Source organism: Pelodiscus sinensis, chromosome 6 (assembly GCF_049634645.1).
Source record: "Pelodiscus sinensis isolate JC-2024 chromosome 6, ASM4963464v1, whole genome shotgun sequence".
Lineage (NCBI taxonomy): Eukaryota > Metazoa > Chordata > Testudines > Trionychidae > Pelodiscus > Pelodiscus sinensis.
Window position 1 is genome coordinate 100728838 of NC_134716.1, and position 18726 is coordinate 100747563.

The 18726-nt window shown below is 41.2% G+C and overlaps 1 protein-coding gene across 2 annotated transcripts in view; it reads left to right on the forward strand.

Annotated features, from left to right (window-relative positions):
- Positions 1–18726, forward strand: part of HCN1 (hyperpolarization activated cyclic nucleotide gated potassium channel 1) — a 296887-nt gene that overhangs the window by 265010 nt on the left and 13151 nt on the right. For both annotated transcript variants that reach the window (XM_075932483.1, XM_075932484.1), the window contains one exon: positions 6751–6991. In XM_075932483.1, coding sequence (XP_075788598.1) covers positions 6751–6991 — 241 coding nt within the window. The remainder of the gene's footprint in view (positions 1–6750; positions 6992–18726) is intronic.

Consider the following 18726-nt stretch of genomic DNA (forward strand, 5'->3'; position numbering starts at 1 on the left):
ATTTCAAATTAGGTTGACAGGTTTTATTTATCCATGTTGATTGGCATGAATTATTCTACACTCCTTCAATTCTTTATCCATATGGCTCAATATCAGCTGTTTCATTATTTTTATTGGGAGTGATGTATATAATGACCCAGATGGTGTAAATTTTTAAATATTGGCATAAAATTAGCATCTGGAAGTTCCCCAATTTCTAAGTTTCGTGGAATATTAATTCTCCAGACCGCTGGCATAATTTAAGAGAGCATACTGCTTGTTGTAAATTCCACCAGATAAAGCATTTTCCTAAGTACCATTGCAAGCACAAGTAATCTAGATCCTTCCTCTCACATCTACTCAAGCACATTGCAGTCTAGATCCTTTCTCTCACACCTCTGTCACACTGTCTCCCTGCTCCAACAAGCCCTCCTCACTCCCAGCAACAGGTGTATAAAGAGACCTATGTAAGTTCTATGCACCACATGGAACAACTCCTTATGTCCCCCATCTCTTCTCAGGGAAGTTTTCCATCTTTTTTGTACAACTGAGCATTGGTCTACACCTCCTTCTCTCCCCCCCATCCCTCCAAACCACAACCAAGATTCGGAGTATGACCAGCTTCATGTGCTAAGCTCAAACCAGATCATAGTTCCATGGTTATTTTAGCAACCACAACCCATTGTAAAAGTCATCCATCTTCTTCATGCATATTGAAGTCATGTAGAACAAAAAGATATGATGATTTTGAATAGAACTGTCATGGAATCTAAGGTATAATAGGGCAGCCTCTAAATCAGTGCTCATTCCAGTTAAATCTTACCCAAAGAATCTCTCTACTGATTTCTCTTTAACCACTTTTCCATATAAATATTTACTCCCCAAGATTTTGCTCATTGCTTGGGTAATGTTTTGGTATTGAGGGGAGGAGTAAGAAGCCTGCTCCTGATGTTACCATATCATGGAGCACAGTCTGGGTTCTATCCTGAAGAATCTACTTGGGAAAAACTTTAGTGAGATAATTCTGTGTACAGAATTCAGGTCAGAGTATTTGTTCCTGCAGTTTGTCCTTGTTACCATATCTTGAAATATTAAGTTATTTCTTATAGTGTTTTCCAGTTACATAGCACGTATCCCCATAATCTTTATTCCTTTCTTTCTGACAAGTACTACAAGATGTAATATGTGTAATATGATACACAAGGACTTCAGGTACTGCATGACTTACGATTAAGACCAATAAAATATCTATATTAGTCACCTTCATGTAAAAGAACCACTTATGGAAAAACAAAGCACTTAAAAATGTCATTTAGCTACTCAGTCTTTATGTATTTCTGTCTCACTTTTGGAAATTTCCACCTTCTCACATTTTAGGTAAAGGAATTCTGAGTTTTAGCTTAAACTCCTATTGAAATGAAAAGACATGAAATGAATGCACTCACTAGCACAATAATAGCTGAAATTATCACAGCAGTGGTTGTATAAATCAAAGCAGCCATGAGACAGATAAACTGTGTGTGGTTTGTATACAGGTATATGTATAGATTGTACATAGCAAGAGAGAAAGGCATATATAGAGAGATGAGGTTTCAGGAGGAATTATATATTTTCAAAGAAGGAGAAAGATTTATAATTATGTTTTAATGTATTTTCCAAGTTTTCATGATCATCAGGGATGGCCAGCAGCCTGGGGATTAAGGGGTTAACTATGTCCTTTACCTAACCAGGTAGCAGGCAGCCAATAGACATGTAGGTAGGAATTTCAAACTGGGACAAAGGAATTTTTGGTTTTCCCCTCCTTTGTCTCTGGGAGTTTCTCTCCAGATACTGAGGGAGACAGACATGTCTCTCTCTCTCTCTCTCTCTCTCTCTCTGAGAAAAGACTCTTTACTATCTGTAAGTAGGGTAAAGTTTAGGTAAATCCCTTACGTTTTATTGTTTTATGGTTTGGGATTGGGTATCTGATGTCTGTGCATTTAAAAATGGGTTTTTCTCTCCTTTTTACCTAAGCTTTTGGCCCCTTGGGGTCCCCCATGGGTATATTTATTGGTGACTTTTCTATCTAGTGATTATGCTTGTCACAGGAGTATTGTGGTGATGATAAAAGTTCTTTCTCTCTTTTTTTTATTAACCTGGTATTGGTTAATTTTTTTGTGTCCTGGTTTTACTTTAAGGCTAAGATTTCCCAAGTGATCTCTTCCCTGGTTTTCTTATCATTACTTGGGTGGTAGCAGTGGATTTTTATCCCCAAAATCTAGGTTTTTAAGATTTTGGGGAGAAGTTTTATACCAAAGCCTGGAAAGATAAGGTTTTGGGTACTTTTGCAGGCCCCCACTTCTGCATTCATTGTTCCAGAGTGGGGATTAGGCCTTGAAGTGGAGTTGGAAGCTCTGTATATTTTGGATGGGCTCCCACCTTTATCCGTTAGTCTTGCTGTGAAATCATTTCTATATTTCACCCAACACTTCCACTGTCTCTTTCTCACCACCCCATTTTCTATATTCTTATTGTCCCATTTCCCCCTGTAATTTCTTATTAATTCTTTCTCTTTTCAACCCCATCCTACTTTTTTTCAAGGTTTTCCTTCTTCTTTCCTGAGTCTGTCTGAAGAATTCACTTTTCAGTTTCTTTCTCACGGTATACCTTTGTTTCTCTCCTGTACGCTCTCCTCTTAACCCTTCTTCTTTCTGACTTTCTCCTTCTTTCTGTCCCATTTCTCATCCCTTATTTCTCTCTCTCTCTGAGTTTCGTATTTGTTCTTTCTCCTTGCTATTCTGTCCATTTCTTTCCCTTCCCTTCCTGTCTGCCAGCCCTCTCTCATCTTCTCAATATCCTTGTCTTCCAATTCCCACACCTCCTCTAGATCTCTTACAAAGTCGACCCCACTTTCTGTGGTGGCTTCCTTTCTCTTCCTCCCTGCATTTATATAAGAGATCAGTGTTGCTACCAAAACAGAAAACAGGCTGGGGTCAGATGACTGGATGAGAGGCTGGTTGATGTCATTGGGGGCAGGCTAACAAGCTACCAGCAAGACAAACTGCCAGTTATTGTCTTCTCCCTGCCTTCAGACAAATTAAGGCAATCTGGTGTCCCAGGCACACTTGTAACATGAGTCATAGGTCCACCCTCAACTGTGAATGGAGATGTCATGTGGCTCCCTTCCCAGAGAAACAGTCTATCAGAGGTTTATCACTGATTTCAGTTGTCAGGATTTCACCACCTGCCTTTTTGCACCCATTCAATCCATTTCTCTTACTTTTTTTCAACTTTATCTCTTGCATAAGTTGATGCATGTCTTATTCTTCACTCACTGTCTCTAATGCAACACTTCTTATTCGAGAGAGTGCTCCACTGTAGGTGTTCTGGCATCGCAGTGCACTTGGCTGGAAGATTTTACAAGCAATGGCTTTGACAGCTATCTTGCATATGCTCAGAAGCACTACACGTGCTAGGTGGCTAATGCGCATGCACGAGATACAGTCTCCTCGGTTTTTTCTCTGCCACCACTGGCATCGGTCAGAACCCACAGTGTGCTCTGCAGATTTTTCCTCAGCTACAGCCTGGGATCTCAATTTGGTTCTGAGGGCCTTAACTCGTAAACCGTTTGAGCCTTTGGCGACCTGCTCCAGGCTTCATCTTTCCACGATGGATGGCTCTTCTAGTGGCAATAACATCTGCCAGGAGAGTCAGTGAAATTGTGGCTCTCATGGCAGACCCACTTTTCACCACCTTCCATAAGGACAAGATCGTCCTCTGACCTCACCCTACGTTCCTGCCAAAGGTGCCCTTTCCTTTCCTTTCCACTGTAATGAACCTATTAACTTACCAATCTTTTTTCCCAAACTGCACAACAACCAGATGGAGGCGACACACCGCACACTTGATTTATGGAGGGCCATTGCATTCTACCTGAAAAGAACCAAGCAAATTTGGAAAACCAATAGTTTATTCATATCAATCACCGAATGATTCAAGGGACTCCACATCTCCTCCCAGAGGAGCTCAAAATGGATAGTTGAATGTATAAGAATGGCATATTCAACCTTTCGTAAAGAGCCACCTGCACAGCTTTGTGCACATTCGACCAGGACCGTGGCAGCATCAACAGCCTATGTACAGGGCATCTCCCTGTCCGATAAATGAAAATCAGCCACCTGGTTGTCTACTCCTACATTCACTGCTCACTGTGCTCTAGGCTCCTACATGTACAGAGAAACTGCATTTGAACATACAATCTTTATCATGGTCCAAAAAGACACTATACTATCAGAAGCTCCCACCCCCAGTGGATAAACTGTTTTCACCTAAGGTGACTCCTCAAAAAGAAGAGAGGGTTACTCACCCTCTTCAGTAACTGACGTTCTTTGAGATGGATGTCCCTGAGGGTGCTCCACCACCCACCTTTCCTCCCCTCTACTTTGGTATTATTTTCATACTTTTCATACTTTTTGTGCATTAACCACCTAACGCATGTAGCACATCTGCGCATCTGCAAGCTAGCTGTCAAAGCCACTGCTAGTGAAATCTTCTGGCCAGGCGCGCTGTGGCACCAAAACACCTAAGGTGTTCTGACTGCAGAATGTCAGTTACTGCAAAGGGAGAGTAACCCTCTCTTCCTGAGCCAAAGCTACAGGATCCATGCATTCTTCATGTTATTGTGTAATTTCTGTTTCCCCCTCACCAAAAGAAGGAAGTGGTGAAAGAATGGCACAAAGTACAAAGCTAAATATAGAGCTACTGAATTGTTGAGACCAAGGTCAAAGGGACTGACTATAGTTCTTTTGAAGAGACAATGTCCTTAGAGACCCTGCTGTTTTCACCTTGTTATTACATAGTGACATTCCCTTGAGGGAGTGTCTTAAAATGTCATAACTCTGTCCTGTAGCAGGAGAAAGAAATATATTTGCTGAGGCCTTTTTAGTGGGAAACAGGAAATTGGTGAGAATAATAACTTCCTGCCACTAGGATACTGGTTTTGCCTTATGCTTTTCTTCCACGGTGGTCATTTTGTTTTTTGTTTTTTTGTTTTTGTTATTGGGGTTTTTTCATTTTGGAGACTCCATTCTTTAGTTTGGATTTTCTCTCTTCCTTCTTGTGCCATACCTGTGCTTCCTTGGTCAGCAAGAATCTGGTAAATATTAAGGCAAACTTTGTGTATTTCGCCATCTAGTGGTCACCCTTAAAATCTTGATAGTTGACATTAAATCAGTATTTGCTGCATTACCTAAAATCTCTTATACTTTCTGTAGTGAATGCCTGAGAGACTGCTGTTACTGAAGTGAAATTTAGCTTTCTAAGGCTTCGTCTATATTGCAGCACTATTTTGGGATACCTGAGGTATCCTAAAATAGCTATTCTGCATCTTTTGAGTATGCCCACTATTTCAAAATATAACGGGTTCACTATTTTGATGTCTCTAAAACCTCATTCCATTTCAGAATAGCAATTTATCTTGAAATAAGTGCTGTGTAGACAGCACCATATTTCGAACTAGAGCGCTATTCTGAAACATTCCTTAATCCTCATGGAATGAGGTTTACAGGGATGTCGGAATAGCACACTCGTTATTTTGAAAGCTATTTTGAAATAATGAGTGCACTGCCGAGACATGGAAAACACTATTTTGGGATTTCTGAAGTATCCTGAAAAAGCACAGCTATTCACATCCTCACGCAATTAGAATGACATAAGTAATACACTGCATGTTTTTGTGTTTTAATGTGATTGTGCATTTATATACAGATGTCATATATTTCCTTTTGTTGTACCTTTAATAACTGGTTACTAACTGTACTCTGTGGGTTGTCTCCTGTCAAAATCCATCTTTATGCCCAATACCAATCAATCTTTGAAACATTCTTTAGAGTAGTAGCTTTTAAATGGTATGCATGGAATTGAATATACTTTACAAGGGAGTTTTTCTAAGATAAATTAGGGCCTGAAAGATTTGTCTTCTATCTCACTTCCAAGAATGGCACATATTTGTATTTAAAACAAGTAGCAGATTTAATCTTGTAGTGTTTTCCTTCCAGTGGTCTTGATAATAAATATTGGTTTGCTAGCTTGGGACATTAAAACCTTCAAGGAGTCCCATGAAGTCAATAGGATAATTTGTGCATACAAAGGTCCACTTGTAGGGATTTCTTTGCAGGATTATTGCCTATGACTGTGTTTAGTTATGATAAGTTCAGCTCTGACCATTCCTAATACAAAGGAATCTTTTTGTTGACTTCAGTGAGCTTTAGATGAAGTCCATAATGGTTGTGTCTAGACTGCATCCCTTTTTCATAAAAGGGATGCAAATTAGACATATCACGATTGCAAATGAAGCGGGGATTTAAATCTCCCCCGCTTCATTAGCATAAAAATGGCTGTCGCTTTTTTCTGGCACAGAACTTTGCCGGAAAAAAGCGCCAGTCTAGACACGGATCTTTCGGAAAATAATGCCTTTTCCGAAAGATACCTTATCCCCGAGAGAGAGTTGGCAGATTGAGTTTGTCAGGTTGTTTGGAATTTTTGTTAGTTTGATCTGGGTGGGGGTTTTTTTGTTTTGTTTTGTTTTGTTTTTTTTGTCGTGGGGGGTACAAATAGAAATAAAAATGATGAGAAAATGAGGCAAAAATGAAAAAGTTATTTCTAATAAGCTCACAGGGAATTTCTCTTGCAAAAAAAAATTGTGTCCTATTGGATACACTCATTTTGTTTTTTTTCCTTTCCTTTACATCTATTTGCTGACTATTACTATCATTGTGTTTCCCTCCCATTTAGGAGATAGTGAATTTCAACTGTCGCAAGCTGGTTGCCACAATGCCTCTTTTCGCTAATGCAGACCCCAATTTTGTGACTGCCATGCTAAGCAAGCTTCGGTTTGAAGTGTTCCAACCTGGCGATTATATTATCCGAGAGGGTGCTGTGGGTAAAAAGATGTATTTCATTCAACATGGGGTTGCTGGTGTCATCACTAAATCCAGTAAGGAGATGAAGCTGACAGATGGCTCTTACTTTGGAGGTGAGTAATAAGGAAATACATGATAACATATGGGATGAAAATGCTAGAATAAAACATGTTCAAATGTCAGACATGTAAGAGATATTAGAGTGTGTTTGGTGAGCATTTGTTGCCTAGAGAATTCTGATGGAAGCAAATAGTACTTTCAGTACAGTATTTTTGATAAATACATTTAGAGACACCTTACCATTTCAGTGATAGGTTATCTTCCACAGCAGGGATTCTCAAACTGGGGGCATAATCCTTCTGGGGGGGTGTCATAGTTATTTTGTCTGTAGGGGAATTATGAGCTGTCAGCCTCCACCCCAACACTGCTTTGCATCCCACATTTATAATAGCGCTTATTATTAAAAACATTGATAAAGGGGGTTGCGCTTGGAGTCTTGCTGAGTAAATCAATCTTTAACAGGCTGAAGTATTTCTAAGATAAAATAAAGATAATTTATATTCTTTAAAAGAGGTTGTGAATTTTTGCACACCAATTTGAAGATATATTTACCTGATGGACTCCATTGTACAAAACAGAGAGTTATAAAGTACCAATTAATATGTTGGATTTTTCTGATATGCTCCCTGGAGCTTTCAGACTAGTATTAGTGCTCTTTCACTAATTTTTAACATGCAGCAGTGATTAGAGTTGTGCTGTTATAGATTGGTATCTCTAGTGGACTAGATAGCTCTGTTAGATGTAAGTTAATAAGAACAAAACAAATATTTTGATTCAGTTTTATTCAGCTGGTAACACTAGTGAAAAGCAGATTTGTGTTTAACTGAAGGTATATGAAATATTTACATATGGATAAGGAACATCTTTTATATATAATATCTGACTCATTCAAATATAGGAGTTGTGATTATATGATAGTCTAGTGCCATAGAATAGGCATCTAATACTAAAATTAGCAATAGGCTTGATTTTTAGATGCACTGAGAACCTGGAGCTACTATTAGCTCCAACTGGAGTTGCAGGTCTGGCTCATAGTTGGTTAGCTTTGCATTAATTTTAGCTGAATCCAATGAAGTGTTGAAAAATTATGTCAAAAGCCTTTCAGAAATGTTTAGTTGAGTTTAAAGGCTAATGAGTGACATTAGATGTTGTAGAGAAATGTAAAGCTCAGAGCTGTGAACATCGCTGAATTCTTGTTTGAACCAGACCACATAGTTCTTTAACCAATTTCACCCTATAGAAGTATACTGAAACTTCTTCTACTGTCCTGGCCAGCAGGCCTTGTCACTCCACAGTAGCCCTTTCCAGGTGATGTGTACCAGTGCTTACAGCAGCAGCACTAAAGGAATCAGGTACTTAATTGTATTTGCTACAGAATGGAGATTAAGGAGAAAGAAAAGGTTGAAAGATGAAGAAGCTAAGTATTAGGTTTAAGCAGTGCACCAGGAATTTCCTGATTCCAAGATTGAGTGGGCAAGAAGCTGTATTCTGAAAATATCAATAATACCTTTTCTAGACTAGCAAAGGATCGGCTATATCAAAAGAGCAAAAATGCATGTCTATATGCTGTGTTGACTAATCGCAGCGGCATTCCTGAGGACAATACAATATTATATTGTGGTAAAATGTATATCTCATCCTTCTCATGTTGACTGGTCCTCAGAGATAACAGCTTTTTATTACTGCCAATTTCTATGTTAGCTCAAGTCGTAAAGGTCTTTGCTGTGGATCTAAAGTTTCTAACCCTACTGATGTTATATGGAGTTTAATATAGCACCAAATGATAGTACAGGCAGTCCCCGGGTTACGTACAAGATAGGGACTGTAGGTTTGTTCTTAAGTTGAATCTGTATGTAAGTTGGAACGGGCATCGAGATTCAGCCACTGCTGAAACTGATCAGTTTCAACAGCGGCTGAATCTGGACACCAGTTCCGACTTACATGCAGACTCAACTTAAGAACCCCAGGCATCCCCAAGTCAGCTGCTGCTGAAACTGATCAGCAGCTGATTCCAGGAAGCCCGGGGCAGAGCAACTCTGCCTCGGGCTTCCTGTAGTCAGCCGCTGGTCAGTTTCAGCAGCAGCTGACTTGGGGACGCCTGGGGCAGAGCAGCTCGGGTGCTGCTGGGTTGGTCCAGTAGCGCGGCCGCTCCTTGGCGCTACTGGACCAACCCAGAAGCACCCCAGATGCTCTGCCCCAGGCGTCCTGATTCAGCTGCTGCTGAAACTGATCAGCAGCGGCTGAATCAGGACTCCTGGGGCAGAGTAGCTGGGGTGCTGCCGGGTTGGTCCAGTAGCGCCAAGGAGCAGTGTTGTGGGACCAACCGGCAGTGCCCCACCTGCTCTACCACAGGCCCCGGGCTTTGCTTCACGTCTCCCTGGTCTTCTGGGGGGGCACTAGCTGCGTCCCCCCCCCAGCAGACCAGGGAGACGCTGAGCAAAGCAGCGGAGGACCCGGGCCGGGCCGGGCCGCGGCGCTTCCAAATCAGCGCCGTGGGTCCGGCCCGGGTCCTCCGCCGCTTTGCTCCCCGTCTCCCTGGTCTGCTGGCTCCCCCAGCAGACCAGGGAGACGGGGAGCAGCTTTTCTCGCCCCGGAGGAGGCGGGCGGCGGGACCAGGCGTCCCGCCACTCCAGTCCTCCGGGGCGAGAAAATCCCCGTTCGTAACTGCGGATCCGACATAAGTCGGATCCGCGTAACTCGGGGACTGCCTGTATTTCTGATCATACTTAGTTAGTTCCCTTTTTTTAAAAATGAATACATTACATACAATAAAGGGGATTATGGTGGATAATATATACTTACTGGAAAGAATCTGAGTATATAGCCCTGATCCAGGACACCACGTAAGCATAATGTTAGTCATGTGCTTACATGCCATTCTGGATCAGGGCTAACACTTAAGCACGTGCCTAACTTTAACTCTATTCTTAAACTAGATCATAGATTGGGATAGGTGTTTCTGGATAAGAAAAGAGAGAGTTAAAGAAGCTCGATCATACAGAATCCTAATTAATAGCTGCTAAAACAGATACTTCCAGGAGTGCTTGGTTGTTTTATTTGCTTTCTTACTTGTGGAAATGGCTGCTTTGTCACCATTCTCCATGTACTGAAATCACTGGCAAAATTCACACTGAAGCAGGGTGAGGCCTTATGACCTAAACAAAACCTTATCAGGCCAAAACAACTGCCTTTAGCTGGTGTTTTCTCCATCTGGTTCCCTACCTGTGTTTATATTAGTCTGTGCTTTATCAGCTCCCAGGAGACACATTCCAAGCAGGCTACGGTCCCTTTTACAGATATGTTGTAGAATCCAATGGATTCAGTATCGTCCAATTACCATGAAACGCCAAACCAAGGTCACTTAGTCTTTATTTTATATGTAATGATTCCTTTATGAAATGTTTTGTAGCTATCAGTATATAAACTAATGTAGTTTTATAAATAACTATACATCATTTCACAGGGTACATTATTAATAATTTTAACCCTTTAGGCGCCCATACTGATGTTTGATATGTCTGCCACTGCAAAGGATCTTAACTTTCAAATGTTCAAGTGTCCCCTGACAGTGTCCAGATTAAGATTTTGCCATCCCTGTAAACCTCATTCTACAAGGCATAAGGGATGTGTTGAAAGAGCAGGTTTTTCCAAAATTTGGTGTCATGCAGATGCACTAAATTTCAGAAAAGCCTCTTTTGAAAGAACATCAGAAAAAGGTACACAATTTGAATACTGCAAATTGTGTATCTTTTTCCGATTTAACTCTGCAGTCTAGATGTAGCCAGAGAGATTCATATCTGATTTTCATGATGAGCTGGCTCAAAGTTTAAGTATCCACTGAACAAGTTCTTAGGTTTGTGATATGAGGCAAAATACATTTTGTACAATTATTCAAAGCCAGAGAGATTCCAACAGCTCTGATGGGCAACTTAATCAGGGTAGCACCAGTATAAATAAAGCAGAATTTTTGGCCTTGCTGAGTTTTTAATTTTCTTAAGACTATTCAATAACTTATTTATGGCATCTTACTTTTTCCTGGTTATTTAGAGTAGTACTGTTGTCCATGTATCTTACGGTACACTCTGGGAGGTTTATATTTTATATTTCTTAAGTTATTGACTGACTTTCTAACAATAATCTGTCCATGCTTGAAACTTATAGTAAATTGAATCTTCTATTCACTTCAGCTTGGTGAAAGACAATTAGGCAAAACTACTTTGACCTACCTGTTATTTATAAACTTCTTCCCCATTTCCAAAGCATAACTGTCAGTATATTTTAGGTCAGTGCCATGGAAAATAATACCACGAGATATCTTCAGTCACTTTGAATTATATTTTGTCACTCCTGTTTTTCTGGGTGGTAGAGGTAACATATTTTTACTGGGGTACTTTTAAGTAATCATAGTATAATGTTCCTATAAACTCAGGAAGAAATTGCCATATAAGGGCCTGCTTTGCACCTTGTCTTTTCCCCCATGCAGAGTGATGTGGTAGGGTTTCACATCAACTTTACACAAAGGCAAATGATTATATAAATTGCAAGGCATTGGAGAATTAAAGCTTTAGGGTTTATGCCCCAACTCAGTATAGTATTTAAGCACATGATTCACTTTAAGTAAATAAGTAGATCCAGTTTAAGTGAGCAGGACTATTTACATATTTAAAGATAAACTCATGCTTACATTCTTTTTTTTGATCAAAGAGTTATAGAATCATAGATGATCAGAGTTGGAAGAGATCTCAGGTGGCCATCTAGTCCAACCCCCTGCTCAAAGCGTAGTCAATGCCAAATAAATCATTCTAGCAAGGCTTTGTTAAGCCTTGATGTAAAAAACTTTAAGCATGGAGATTCCACCACCTTCTGAAGCAAGCCATTCCAATGCTTCACCACCCTCCTAGTGAAATATTTTTTCCTAATTTCCAACCTAGACTTCCCCACTGAAACTTGAGTGCATTGATTCTTGTTCTGCCATCTGCCACCAAAGAGAATAGTCTGTCTCCATAGTCTTCAGGAAGTTGAAGGCTGCTATCAAATCCCCCTTCTCATTCTTCTCTTTGCAGACTAAATAAATCCACTTCCGTCAGCCTCTCCTCCTAAGTTATCTGCCCCAGTCCCCTCATTATTTTCATTGCCCTCCACTGGACTCTCTCCAGTTTATCTACATACTTTCTGAGTGGGAGGGGGGTACTGGATGCAGTAATCAAGATGTGGCCTCACAATTGCATAATAGAGAGGAATAATCACTTCCCTGGATATGCTGGCAATGTTCCTACAGTTGCAAACCAATATGCTATTAACCTTTTTGGCAATAGGTGCTCACTGTTGGCTTCTCATCTACCAGAATCCCCAGGTCCTTTTCTGCTTAGCTAGCCAGTTCCCAGCCTATAGTATGCATGGGATTCTCCATCCTAAGTACAGGACACTGCATTTTTCCTCATTGAACCTCATCAGAATTCTTTTGGCCAATCTTCTAATTTGTCTAGGTCACTCTGCACTCTGTGCTCTACTCCAGCATATCTACCTCTGCCCCCAACTTAGTGTCATCTGCAGACCTGATGAGGGTGCAAACCAACCTATCATCCAGATCATTAATGAAAATGTTGAACAAAACCAGCCCTAGGACCGACCCCTAGCGTACTTCACTTGATATCAGCTGCCATCTAGACATTAAGAGGTTGATCACAACTCACTGAGCCTGAAGATCTAGTCAGCTTTCTATCTACCTTATAATTCATTCATCAAGCCATTGTTTTGTAACTTGCTGGCAAGTATACTGTGAACTATCAAAAACTTTGTTATGTCAAGGTATATCATGTCCACTGCTTTCCTCATATCCACAGAGTCAGTTATCTCATCAGAGAAGGAAATTAGGTTGGCCAGAGAAGGAAATTAGGTTTGACTTCATGAATTTGAGTTCATTACTTCATATAGTAATAAACAGAATTGTTAGCATATAAATAAACATAATTTGGTGGAAAAACTTGCTTTATGTAATAAAACTTGCTTTATGTGATAAATTATGCTTCAACAGTCTACTAGAATTCTTGAGGGGGGTCAACAAGCACGTGGACAAGGGGGATCCAGTGGAACTAGTGTATTTAGTTTTCCAGAAAACCTTTAACAAGGTTCCTCACCAAAGGTTCTTAAGCAAAGTTAACTATCATGGGATATGAAGCAATGTCCTCTCATGGACTGATAATCGATTAAAAGATAGGAAACAAAAGGTAGGAATAAATGGTCAGTATTCAGAATGGAAAGAGGTTACTAGTGGGGTTTGTCCTGGTGCCAATGCTTTTTCAACATATAATAAATGATCTGGAGAAAGGAATAAAGAGTACGGTGGCAAAATCTGCTGATGATACAAAACTTCTCAAGATAGCTAAGTTCAAACAGCCTGAAAAGCACTTCAAAAGGATCTCACAAGGTGATTGAGCAAGAAAATGGCAGATGAAATTCATTGCAAATGTATTCATTTTGGAAAACGTAATCCCAACTATACATATAAAATGAGGGGGACTAAATTATCTATTACAAAAAAAGCAAACAATGTTAGAATTCATTGATAAAGAGATGGAGAAAAAGACAGATAATATTTTATTTACTGTGTATAAATCTATAGTATGTTCACTTCTTGAATACTGGTTGTAGATCTTGTTGCCTTAACTCAAAAAAGATATATTGGCATTGGAAAAAGTTCAGAAAAGGGCAACAAAATGACATAGCAGAGCTGCCATATGAGGAGAGAGAAATAAGACCGGGACTTCTTAGCTTAGAAAAGAGACAACCAACGGAGAATAATGATAGAGATCTGTAAAATCATGACTGGGTGTGGGGAAAGTAAATAAGGAAAAGTCATTTACTTGTTCCCATAACTCAAGAAGTAGGGGTCACAAAATGAAATTAATAGTTAGGTACCAGGTATAAAGAAACAAAAGGAAATATTTCTTCACACAACACACAGTCAATCTGTAGAACTTCTTGCCGGAAGATGTTGTGAAGGCCAGAATTTTAGCAGAGTTCAAAAAAGAGCTAGATAAATTAATGGAGGATAGTTCTATCAATGGCTATTGGCCAGGATGGGTACAAAAGGTGTCCCTAGCCTCTGTTTGTCAGAGGGTGGAAATGGATGACAGAAGAGATATCACTTGATGATAACCGTAAATTAGCGTATATAACCCATGCATGAGTGTTACCCGCACCCGTGTATTACCTGCGGTTTTTCCTGATTGAGTAAAAAACATCTTACATACCCTGTGCATGTGTATAGCCCGTGGGAGGTGAACCACGGGTACTGTTAATGAAAGATAATGAGGGTAATTAACTCAGGCGTCAGGGTCTGAGTCTGTCATGAAGAAGCATCTGAGCTCCCAGATACACAACTGCCAAAGAGCAGAGTAGATGGCCGCAGCTCAACAGGCAGACAGGCTGGCTCCCCCGGGGTGAGCTGTCTGCCCCAGGCTGCATGGGAAGAGAAGGTGACTGGGTTTACCCCTCCCACCATCTCCAACCTTCCCCAGCTGCTTTCCGCCCTTGCTGTGCACTCCCTCGGGGTGAGCTGTCTGCCCTAGGCAGCCAGAGCCAGGAGCTGAGCAAAGGAGCTGAGTCCTTAAACAGAGCACCTCCCTCCTCCCCCCCCACCCCCAACAGAGAGCCAGCCACGTTCGGACAGATGCAACAGAGGGAAGAAAGGTCGCTGGGCATTCCCATAGCAGGAGAATCTCCTCTCCCTCCCCACACCTGATTACCTCTTCCCTGAATTCTCATTCCCCTCTGCTCTGCCTCCTTGGTCCCTCCCTGTGACAGCTGCTCAGACTATGACAGCAATTCTGATTCAGCATCGAAGTAAAAAAAAACCTGTATTACATGCAGACGAGTATAGCCTGCGGGGGGAGGAAGGAGGATTTGTAAAGCTTTGCATAACCCGCGGGTTATCTACGCTAAAACACAGTACCTGTTCTGTTTGCTCCCTTTGAGGCACGTGACTTTGGCCACTCTCGGAGGACAGAATACTGGGCTAGATGGACCTTTGGTCTGATCTGGTATGGCCATTCTTCTGAATCCATGTTTACTGTTCCTGATCACCTTCCTCCCCTTCAATGGTTTCGAAATGTATTCCTTGATGACCTCCTCCATTATTTTTGCAGGGACAGGGATGAGCCTGACCCATTCTGTATGTAGTTCCCCAAATTCTCCTTGTTCCCTGCTGTAAAGATAGCCTCTACATTTACCTTTTTCCAATAGTCTGGGTCCTCTGTCAATCATCACAATTTTTCAAAGATAATATCTAATGGCTCTGCAGTCACATCAGCCAATTCTCTCAACACCCTCAGAGGCATAAGATCCAGCCCCATGTTCTTGTATATTACCAGCATTTCACATTATTTGTCCTACTGCCAACTTATGTAGCTAAATCTAATTTTCAGTTGAGTTACATTGGGCTGGATTTCTGAAGGTGGCATCGGTGCACAGTTGCTGATCATATACTTCCAGTGATTGTGTTGACATGACTGACTCGGCCTAGTCACTGTATCGCATGTAATATTTTATACTGTATTTTGTTGTTATTTTTTTTAAATAGTACCCATTTCATGTGTGACCAGGAGCAACTCAGTGTGGTTTTTCAGAGAGCCTCTTTATGTAATTGGAAGAGAATTTGGAAGTTAGGCCATTGTCAGAAACATGCAGTTGATTTTTTTTAAAGAATATTTTTTCACACTCAAAAATCAATAGGCTATAAACATCGTTTTCCCTTTAGCTAAAGTTTAGCCCAAATTATGGCCTTCACTTCTATGTAGAACTGCTGTACAAATCATGCTAGACTTGGTATTTAAAAGTAGTTGTTAGTAGTGGACACAAATGAAGATCAGAATACCTTTACAGTTTGGAGATGTGAAAGAGCTCAGAATCAGATTTTACAAGAAACTCCATCTTTATAATGGGCGGGGGGGGGGGGGGAGAGAGGAGGAAAAACACCTCAGAGCCAAATTTTTGCTTGTTCAGTCAAGATCCAGATCTGAATTCTCAAATTTGAATCTAGCTGAGTGCGGGTGATATTGTATGGAAGAAGAATTTAAAAAAACTGAATACAAACAGAAATGTTTTCATGAGATGTTTGAGTACAATTAGAATAATTTTACTTATAATTAAATATGATTTATTAGTAGTATTTTAATATTTGTGCTCAGGCTTGTACACAATGCAACAAAACAAAGTTAGTATTCCTGACAAAGCATCTGCTTTTTAAAGATGGCAGTAACGTATTCCCTTCCTTTTTTAATTTTTTCTTTTCTGTAAAAATATATCTTCTCTTTGAGATATGTTTGCATTTTAAATTTTGTTCCTGGTACAATGATACATCCTATCAGGTGTCATATGATCCTTCCATCCCAATTCACTCTTATATTGGGAAAGATGGCTTTCATGAATCACAAATCCAAACAGCTGCATAGTTACTTTAGTAGAGGATGGAAACCGGTACCCATTTATTCTGCCTCAGCTACATTCATGGATATTCGTGGCTAATACTAGAGAGTATAGTCTCTACAAAAAGACATAAAGCAAATTACATAATTTTCCATGGTTTTACACTTTATGCCCTGGTAAGGAATTGATGACATAAGGTAGCTCCTTCTCGAGGTTTGCAGGAAATTAAAAATAAATAGAGGAAGAAATACTGAATCTCAATATTAAAAAACCCCCAATCTTATAATATAAAACATTTTCTCTTCCCTTTCTGTTTTGGAAATGGCTGGGTAAAAATCTAATTCCCATTGACTTCTGAACTACAACAATAATACATATTGAACCTCTCTTAACCGGGACTCTCTGCTCTGGCAGGACCACAGATGTCACAGGACCAGAGAGTCCCAGTGGAGGGCTGGTGGGTAGGACCCCTGCAGTGGGGCAAGAGCCCAGTTGTGGGGTGCCCTGTGACAGCGAAACCAGGAGCCCAGCAGTAGGGCTGCTGCCTGGTGCCAACACTGTGGAGGTGGGATACAGGAGCCACACAGTGAAACTGCCTCACAAGGTTTGGAGGCAGCAGGGCTGCCTGGCAGCACAACCAGGAGCCCAGCAGCCTCACTAATGCCAAGTGGCACAGCTGCCCAGTGGGACTGGAAGGTGGTGTGGTTGCCCACTGGGACTAGGAGCCTGACCACGGGGCTGCCTGGAAGTGGCACTAGAAAGTGAGGCTGCCCAGCAGCACAGCAAAAAGCCTGCCAACTGGCAGAGTCACCTAGTGAGGCTGGGAGGCAGCAGGAATGCCCAGTGAGGCTGAAGCTGCCCTGTGGCTCAACTGGACACCAGCGGGGGGGGCTGTCCCACATGGATGGAGCTCGGCAGTGGGGCTGTGCGTGCCGATGATGGGGCTGCCATGGTGGGGCCAGGAGCCCTGTGTGCGAAGGGGCTGGTGGCAGGGGAAAACCAGCTGGGAGACTGGCAGCAAGACCATGGGTGAGGGGGCAGTGACTGGGGTGGGCCTAGAAATGACCTTCTCTCGTCCGGCAAAATCCCTCATCCAGGACCAGTGAGGTCCTGAGTGTACCAGACCAAGGAGGTCCAACCTGTAGTGGATACAATTTATAATGGACCCAGGAGTCCATTGTATTTCCAATTAGCTGGAGAATAGTTCATTAGGAAAGTTGATATCTGAGTCCTTTATCCAGTCTTCTATGATTATGGGGGAGGGGGAGGAGGAATCCTTGTCCTGTTGTCTGCCACAAAGTTGAGGAGCAGAAAATCCCTTCATTAAGCATAAAAATCCTATTGGTAATAGTTTAATAATTTCTTAAAGCATTTGGAATATAAAAAATAACAGTATGATAAGGTCCTATCTATTTTATCTAACAAAGAATGAAAAAAAAATTAAATTGCTTGTCCAGAACATTTATATTGCCGTGATTCTCTTTCCTCCTTGAGCTGATAAAAACTGCCATATGGTCTAAATAGTGACTTGCCTATTTAGACAACAGTATAATATGTCTAGTGCATGATGAAACACTAACTCCCTGCTGAGAAATTGGAACAGTAGTCAGCTATCCTCAGCTGGAAGGACACTGTTCATTATATCCTGCAATCTGGATTCTGTTCTGTAACAAAACATTGAACAGGACTTTATTTAAAGTTCTTTAGCTCACAAATATGTAGCAGATTTGAAAATTAACTATGGCCATGATCCTCTTTTCACTAAAATCAATATTAAAACTCCCACTGATTTCAGTGGTGCAGTCAAGGCCCAGATGTGTACCTCTGTGTACCCAGATGGAGCAGGCTCCCTAGCATTAGGACTGCAGTGGCAGACAGGTAGGGTGGGCTGCAAGGCTGAACTACATGCCGATGAGTAGTGCTGACCAAATTCACAGTCCATTTTGGTCAATTTCACAATGATAGGATTTAAAAAATGGCAAATTTCATTATTTCAGATATTTAAATCTGAAATTTCATAGTGTTGTAATTGTAGGGGTTCTGACCAAAAAAAGAGCTGAGTGAGGGTCCCAACCTTATTGTGGGAGGATGCAGCACTGCTATCCTTACTTCTGCACTGCTGTTAGAGGCCTGGGCAGCTGAAGAGTGATGACTGTTGTCTGAGAGTCCAGCTCTGAAGGCAAAGCCACTGGTAGTGTAACCACCACTGGGTGGATTTGAATCTGGGACCTCTGGAGCTTAGTGTAGGAGTTGCTATAGCTTGAGCTATAAAGGCAACTGGCTCCTACCTTAGGCTGGAGAGCTCCCTTGTTCTTATTTCTTGCTGTACATGGTCTAGGTGCCACTATATGGGACAGTGAAC